Source organism: Sinocyclocheilus grahami, unplaced genomic scaffold (assembly GCF_001515645.1).
Source record: "Sinocyclocheilus grahami isolate Dianchi unplaced genomic scaffold, SAMN03320097.WGS_v1.1 scaffold472.1, whole genome shotgun sequence".
Classification (NCBI taxonomy): domain Eukaryota; kingdom Metazoa; phylum Chordata; class Actinopteri; order Cypriniformes; family Cyprinidae; genus Sinocyclocheilus; species Sinocyclocheilus grahami.
In genome coordinates, this window is record NW_015505651.1 from 627008 (window position 1) to 636048 (window position 9041).

At 33.4% G+C, this 9041-nt stretch overlaps 1 protein-coding gene across 1 annotated transcript in view; it reads right to left on the bottom strand.

Annotated features, from left to right (window-relative positions):
* The window catches only part of LOC107553382 (SH3 and multiple ankyrin repeat domains protein 1-like), a 50252-nt gene that overhangs the window by 26414 nt on the left and 14797 nt on the right, over positions 1-9041 (bottom strand). The window contains exons 6-10 of the mRNA XM_016235580.1: positions 7018-7169; positions 5361-5528; positions 1624-1740; positions 818-895; positions 557-623 (exon numbers count right to left, since the gene is read on the bottom strand). Coding sequence (XP_016091066.1) covers positions 557-623; positions 818-895; positions 1624-1740; positions 5361-5528; positions 7018-7169 — 582 coding nt within the window. The remainder of the gene's footprint in view (positions 1-556; positions 624-817; positions 896-1623; positions 1741-5360; positions 5529-7017; positions 7170-9041) is intronic.

Below are 9041 nucleotides of genomic sequence, written 5' to 3' on the forward strand. Positions count from 1 at the left end.
AATAAAATTAAATAATAAATATTTTATTATTTTTTATTTTTTATGTTAGCTTTATTTCAATTACCAAATATGCTTAATATATTTTAATACTTAATATATTAAAACTGGTAGATTTAGTTTAAGTTAACAATAACAACACTGGTATATGAGCTCTAATCATACAACACTTTAATAAGAATAAATTAAATATAAATTAAAAATACACAATACACAAATATTGAGTAAAATAGTAAATTTTAATTAGATTATTTATGTTTATTAGATTATTTATGCGAAATTTATGAGCACTTACATTTTTAAAAATTGTATTTTTATTTTTGTTTTAAATGACCTACAAATTAATCTAATAGCTTGTCACAATGCATTATGGATGTTGGCTTCTCTATGACGGACGCATGTGACTCTGCCTTCCAATTTGGCCAAAATAAGATGTTTTTGCAGGCAACAAAATCATGTTCTTAAAGAACAGCCTGCACAGGCTAGATTTTGGATGAAAGCTGTGGTATATACTTAACATTTCTCTCAGCCATTACGCATATTTTAAATGTACACTTACCGACATCTGCATCATTGTGATTTTTGAGGATTTCTCCGAGTTCAAAATGGCCAGACATCACAGCGACCTGCCAAAAACAGCATTGCAGTAGACTTCGCAACAATGCAATCTTTAATATGAGGACAATCTTTGCAATTCTAGGAAACATGCACTCACTAAAGTCATTGTTTTGCTAGCCTTATGTTCCGTACAGCAGTGAAACATGCCACATGAATGTACAACAATAAGTCATGTTGATTAAAACTATTACCACACAGATACCTGGAAGGGGGTTTGACCGTGTTTGTTCTTTATCTCCTTACTGGCTCCTCGGTACAGAAGGACTCGGGCGCAGCTCTCCTGATCGAGCAGAGGAGATTCTTAAATCAAGATCCATTTACCATGAAGCAAAACGACATAAGATAAGAAGTGTTGTTTTCTGGAGCTGAGTTTATGATGAAAAAAGAACAAATCTGCCAATGGGCTCAGAAAAATCTACTTAATTCACAGGGAAAGCAACTTTTCATTACCCATTGACAGATATTTGCTCTTGTTTCACACATAAACTCACTTCATTTTGGTCAATTACTCAGAAAAGCAAGGCTTCATGTCTTCATTTCGCTCCTTAAGTAAATATATCTTGATTTAAGGATATTTGTATTGGAAAACAAGACCAAAATACTGAGGAAGATACTCATTGTTTGCAGTGTATGCAACATTTAATGCCACGACTTCATGAATTTAAGACTGATTTAAGAGCTTTCAAAGGCCTTAATTTGTGGAATGGTGAATTAAGACTTTTTAAGACGTGCAGAAACCCCGAATAAAGCTGAAAATAACTCAATTAAAATAAATAAAAGGGGGGAAAATAGAAAATAAAAAATAAAATATTTTTCTTTTATAAAAAAAATAAAATAAAACTAAAAAAAAATTTGATTTCAGTTGTTTAAAATAAAAAATGAAAGATAATTAAATAATTAAAATATTTTAAAAACTACTATATAATGAATACTAATATAAGACTGGACTACACTTTGATAAATAAGGTAAAACCACCAGTGTCACAGCTGTTTTTACTGTCAGGTTACCTTGTTGTAAAGGGCACATATGTGGAGGGCAGTGTTTCCTGATGCATTCTGGGAAGTGGTGTCTGCCCCATAGAACAGAAGGTGTTCTAAGTGTTGGGCGAATCCGTGCTGACACACCTAGAGTTGAGTGAACAAAACAGAGGTTAAAGAAACAAGACCACATCCAAACGTCAGAAGAACAAGGAAACGTCAGAGGAACAATCAAAAGAGGCCAGTAAATAGGTCAGAAAGTGCCATATCTTTCTGATGGAGGTGATTAGTGAATCTTTCTGTTGACCCTAAAATTAGTCAAATTACTAATCAGTATTACCACAATCTGCTTTTAATTTAGATTTTGAATGACTTTTTATTTTTATATTATCCACTTTCATTTTAATTTTCATAGTTTCTCATATTTATTAGTCTTTGTTTTATTATACTGACCACTCGGCTCCAATATTATTTTAATATTGAGATATTATTTAATACGTTTCTAATTTTTGTCTATGTAGTTATTAATTTTTATTGTTTTAGTTATTTTATTTTAAAGTTTTAGTAATTTTATTGGGGGGGTTTTTTCTCATTTTTGTTAGTATTTTTAAACCAACCACTCTGCCCCAGTATTATTTTAGTATCACTGCTATTATAGTTTTTATTAATATTTTTATTGGAATGAGTTTTATTTTTATATTATTTTTTTAATTAATTTTTTAGTTTTGTTTTATTATATTGACAACTCTGCCTCAGCATTAAGCATCATTAACATGTTGTTATAGTTTTTATTAATATTTTTATTTGTATATAATCAAATTCCATTCAAATGCTTCTCATAAAAATTACATTTGTTATTTATCTATGTAGTTTTTAAGTTAAACTAAAGGAAAATTTGAAATTTTGCTTTGGCAACTAGCTGAAATTTAGTTGTTGTTTTTTTCCCTCCAGTTAACATTTATTTTAGGTAACAAAAATGGTACTTGATGGTTTTAGTTTTAGCTTTAACTACACTAACCCCGCTCTGCTCTCTAGATATTCAGTACTGATCATTAAAAAGCCCATATCATGAGTTTGAACTTTGAATTTCATTTCTCCTGATTGTTCTGCTTATGGGCCGGAAGCACACAATTAAATCTCTGACTTAATTTAGGAGATATATATACATAATCATTATGCTCTCAGGGTGTTGTGGGACTCGTACCATGGTACCATTGTGTGTGGGGAACAGGCAGGTACTGTAGGTGGTTGGGGAAAATGAATATATTCATATATTTTTTGTACACAAACGGCTTAGAAAGGAAAGAGAAAAGAGCAGAGAATTAAAAAGAGAAACTTTTGTTTAAAACCAGGCAACAGACAGACAGCAGAAGACGATGAATGAAATGAGAGATGAGAGATGGGTACCTGTGAACTTCAACCTCTCCAAACGCCTCTTCATGTCTGATCTATGGAGAGAGAGAGAGACAGCGGAGGACTATGGACAGTGTCTGACTGATGATTCAGAAGCACCTAGACGCTGTTCTCCACTCGCTGAGGACATGTCTGTACTGTACTGTGATTGGCCTGCAGGATTCATGTGGTTTCAGACACAGTGGGTTTGCTGAAAGAAGCACAGTGAGTCTCGTGACGTCGGTGGTGTGGTGTAGTGGTTATATCTCAGAGCCAATGTGCTGGAAGGTCTCTAGCCATGCGCTATCACTGTTGTGCCTTAAAGCAAAGCACTTAACTGCAGGTTGCTGCAGGGAAACATGAGCTGTGATAAGTGCACTGTTAATCAGAGCTTCTGACATGATTTCTTCAGGATTTACATGATTAGGCAATATGTACAACCTGACACAACAATCCTAAGTTTGTATAGTTTCACATACTCGGCAGCAGTGTTCTTTCAGTCTTATTTATATTTTTATATTATTTATATTTATTTAAGTCATTTTAATATGTGCTATTATCATTTTTATACTTTTTTTTTATTTATATTTCTGCACAGCTTTAAATATTTTTTTTTATTTCTGCTTGAGTTTTAGTCTTTTTAGTACCCAATTTATATTATTGAAGTTTTTGTAATTTTATTATGTGCTATAATCATTTTCATCCATTTATTTTAAATATTTTTATTTTAGTTTTAGTACTTAAAGGGATAGTTCACCCAAAAATGAAAAGTCTGTCATTAATTACTCACCCTCATGTCGTTCCAAACCTGTAAGACCTGCGTTCATCTTCAGAACACAATTTAAGATATTTCTGACGATTTCCGAGAGCTCTCTGACCCTCCATAGACAGCAAGGGTACTACCACGATCAAGACTCAGAAACGTAGCAAGGACATCGGTAATATAGCCCATGTGACATCAGGGGTTCAACCGTAATTTTATGAAGCTACGAGAATACTTTTTATGCACAAAGAAAACAAAAATAACGACTTTATTCAACAATTCGTCGTCTCCGCGTCACCCTGTAGTGCCATTTTGGAGAGGATCACATACGTAAACAATGTATGTACGCGGATACGTTGTTTGCACTGTTTACGCTTTGATCTGAGCGTGTTTTCTTTGTGCATAAAAAGTACAAAAAGGCTTATTGAGAGAAAACTAGTACTATGTTAAATTAGGCATTGAGCACCCCCATATAGCCAAAACGGCATGATCATAACACCTCTGTGAATATTCGACTGTGAGATTGGTTTTCAAATCAGGCTCCTCCTATCGAATCTTCGACTATTCAGGGTCACCTCTAGTACTTCATTTAGATTTGTTTTGTATTATTTATGTTTTAGTAATTTTATTATGTGCTATTATCATTTTGATCCTTTTTCAAAAATATCTATATAGTTTAATTCATTTTATTTCAGCTTTAATTTTAGTATTTATTTACTTCAAATTAAATGACATGAAATCAAAATGCATTTATAAAGCACTTTTAAAAGCACAGAATGTCCCAAAGTGCTGTACAAAATAAGTAAATAAATACATATTACAAATTAATTAATAATTTATTAAAGAAATAATTATTTAATAAATTAAAGCAACATTCCTAATTTTCTCTGATTTTCATTCAATTCTTTCATCTGATATTTAGTTTTTATTTTATTCCAGCTTAATTTCAGTTATTTCTAATAGTTTTTAGTAAACAATATCACCTCAAAATCTATGTTTGCACTGTACTGTGCTGAGTTTATTGTATAGACAGTTTGAGTTTAATCAGATGCATGTCGACAACAAAATATACTGTAGCAAGAAGCATTTCTCCTTCATTTTTAAACAACTGACAAGCACAATTAACTTCATACATGTACAGTTGCATTTCAGTGCATTTTTTTAATTTGCTGTGCAATGAGGTTAAAGGTAAAGATCCCACCATCTAACATCTGATGGAAAAACATCTTCATCAGAGGATGAACAAAGTCCAGGCGCTTACGAATACAGACACAGTGATGACCAGGATGAAATATGCACAGGTGTTTAGAAACAAGACGACGACGAGCATGAGAGACTGGCATGTTATTCAAATCAAATTTGAATTTTTAAAAATTCAAACAATTAAAGAAATCCACATTTGAATGCTTAAGTCTACTATTGCTAGTTATCTACTGTAGCAAAACACACATTTTTTTATTATAAATATTGTGGGCCACATAGAGAGATGAAAAGAGAACCAAAAAATGAGAGAGAGAATGATGTGAATAAACAGACACATGCATGCACACATATACTCACAGACTTTGACATGTATATTATTGTCTTGTTGTGTTTAAGACAGTAAACACACCTGGTGTGACTCGTCCCAGCCGTTCTCGTCTCTGACTCCCAGCCGTGCTCTGTAGTACAGCAGAGTCTCACAGCAGGACGTTTCGCCCCCTGTCAGCACCGAGTGGTACAGCGGCGTCAGTCCACAGCGGTCTCGATAATCTGGAGAAGCTCCCAAAGACAGCAGCGCCTGGGATCAAATGAAGAGTTATGCATGCTAAGATTTACAAAAACAAGCCGATTAAAGATGCACTAATCAATATTGTGCAGTTGTCACCATCAATTTAACCTGTAAATGAAATGGAGCCAAATGGTGTTTAAAGACATAGTTCACCCAAAAATAAACATTTGTTGACAATGTACTCATCCTAAATAAATTTGTTTCTTCAAGGAAACAGATTTGGAGAAATTTAGCATTTGCTCAGCAATGGATGCTCTGCAGTGAATGGGTGCCGTCAGAATCAGAGTCTAAACAGCTGATAAAAACATCACAAGTAATCCACACCACTCCAGTCCATCAGTTAATGTCTTGTGAAGCCAAAAGCTGTGTGTTTGTAAGAAACAAATCCATCGTTAAGACGTTTTTAACTATTGCTTCTGGCCAAAATATAAGTCCATAATCCATACCTCCAGTGAAAAAGCATTTGTTGACAATGTACTCATCCTAAATAAGTTTGTTTCTTCAAGGAAACAGATTTGGAGAAATTTAGCATTTGCTCAGCAATGGATGCTCTGCAGTGAATGTGTGCCGTCAGAATGAGAGTCTAAACAGCTGATAAAAACATCACAATAATCCACACCACTCCAGTTGCTAAGATTTACAAAAACAAGCCGATTAAAGATGCACTAATCAATATTGTGCAGTTGTCACCATCAATTTAACCTGTAAATGAAATGGAGCCAAATGGTGTTTAAAGACATAGTTCACCCAAAAATAAGCATTTGTTGACAATGTACTCATCCTAAATAAGTTTGTTTCTTCAAGGAAACAGATTTGGAGAAATTTAGCATTTGCTCAGCAATGGATGCTCTGCAGTGAATGGGTGCCGTCAGAATCAGAGTCTAAACAGCTGATAAAAACATCACAAGTAATCCACACCACTCCAGTCCATCAGGTAATGTCTTGTGAAGCCAAAAGCTGTGTGTTTGTAAGAAACAAATCCATCGTTAAGACGTTTTTAACTATTGCTTCTGGCCAAAATATAAGTCCATAATCCATACCTCCAGTGAAAAAGTCAATCTCCTGTTGTCTCTCACATCAAAATCCAGCCACATATTTGTTTAGAGTAGTTTTGGACTGTAAACAGTGCTTGATCTGTGCAGATTTCTCTCCTGATTAAGACAAGACGACTTTTTCCACTGGATAAAGCAATATTATGGATAGAGGACTCATGTTTAGTGACTCATCGTTGATAGACTGGAGTGGTGTGGATTATTGTGATGTTTTTATCAGCTGTTTGGACTCTCATTCTGACGGCACCCATTCACTGCAGAGGATCCACTGGTGAGCAAGTGATGCAATGCTGCATTTCTCCGAACCTGATGAAGAAACAAACTCATCTGCATCTTTGATGGTCTGATGGTGAGTACATTTTCAGCTAATTTTCATTTTTGGGTGAACTATTCCTTTAAATGCATTTTCGTCTATCATGCTGTGAATGAACTGCACGTGTTTGTACCATCAGTGCGGATTGGTTGTGCGCGCTGACTGCTTTATGGAGGGGTGTGAGTCCATCTCTGGATCTAAAATCCACATGAGCCCCGTTCAGCACCAGAACTCGTATCCCTTCCACGCTCAGGTTGCCCTGAACCGCCAGAGTCAGAGGAGTCTCTGAGAAACAGATGAAAACACATACTGACACAACAGCTACAGAAGATCAGCTTTATTTAAGAGTAACAGGCAACACACACTCAAAAAACTGTAGTGTGGAAGCTATTTTCATTTTGAAATTGCCTGTAAACTTCAAAGAAACAGCTAGTAATGCATAGAATTAAAAGCACTGAAATAAAATAAAAAATAAAATAATATACAATAAAATAACATAAAAAACTAAGGGGGGCACCTTTCTAGATTTTAGTTTAGTTTTATATAATTTTTCGTACAGTACAAAATTACTTCATCACTTTTATTACTTTAACAGATACAACTTTATCTAGTTTAGTTATTTTAATATTTTAACTTAAACTAAATGAAAATGAGAAATGTTGCATTGGCAACTTTTTTAATATTTTATTTAAAATATTTTTTTCAGTTAACGTTTAACACTTAAATACTTAAAATACACTTAAACACAAAATAAAATAAAATGAGCTGGGCACCTTTTTTTAGTTTAGTTTTATATAATTTTCGTTTTTTGTTAAACGTTTCATTTCGTAAAACATTTCCTGTTTTATTGCTGAAGTGAAGCTGCTTTGAAACAACCTGTATAGTATAAAGTGTTAAATAAATAAACCCCATGCACTCTAAGAAAAGTCTGCAAAAATATGTAGTGTTAATATGAAAAAAAATTCAGTGTTGATTCCTCACAGGTGTTTTACCTGCGTTTTGAATTATACAATAATTTGGTAATTTTCTGTGTCCATTTTTGTCTTGCAGTGCAGCATCCAGCTCACTAAATAATATGGTTAACTATCTAAGGTTGCAACCACAAATATGAAAGGATTCTCTCAATTACAAACTGACCAATGAGCTGCAGCGATACTGTGATGACATCATAGCGCCTGCGAGCAAAATACTGAACTCCTGCTTATTCCAGAACGTCATGATCTGCAATTAGTGCGCTGAACATCACATTAAATAAAAAGCATCCTTTAAGTGAAAAAGCACAAGAGATCACGAGAACAGACTCCTCGTGAACATAATGAGCTTTGAGTCTAAAGTCAATGAAATGAGAAGATTCTGAAACACAATGAGGCTCATCTGAACTGAAAATGCCAACGGTTTAAACATATTCTTCATTCAATCTACATCTACCATAACATAACTAGATTAAAAAACAGATCTAACCTCCAGGCCAGTGCTTTTTCAGTATCAATGCTATACTATTACAGTATATATATAAATATTTTGAATAAAATTTTATTTTTATATTTTCTGTTTTCACTTAAATTTTTGTTAAAATTTTAGTAATTTTATTGTGCGTGTTTTTTTTTTGTCATTTTTATTATGGTAAAAAAATAAAAAAAATAAAAACGGCAAAAACAAAAAAATATTAAAACTTGAATAACTAGAATGAAAGTGAAAACAGAACATGTTTTTTATTTCATTCATTAGTCTTCATTACTTTACTTAGTTTGAGTTATTTTAGTATTTTAAACGAAAATGAGAAATTTGGCAGCTAGCTGAAATAAAATATATATTTTTAATATATATATTTTATTTCAGTTAATGTTCATTTTACAACTTACAATAAAGTCCTATTAGATAATGTTAGTTAATGTATTGACATGAACTTACAATAAGCAATACATTTGTTACAGCATTTAATAATCTTTGTTAATATTAGTTAACAAAGCGTACTGGCTAACGTACGCTCTTTGGACAATAAACTGGACTACATCTGACTACTACGCTCGACTCAGAGGACTGTAAGAGAGGGTGGTGCAGTGACAACAATCTCTCTTTAAATGTGGAGAAGACGAAGGAGATTGTTGTTGACTTCAGGAGAGTGCGCACTCAGCATGCTCCTCTGTCCGTCAATGG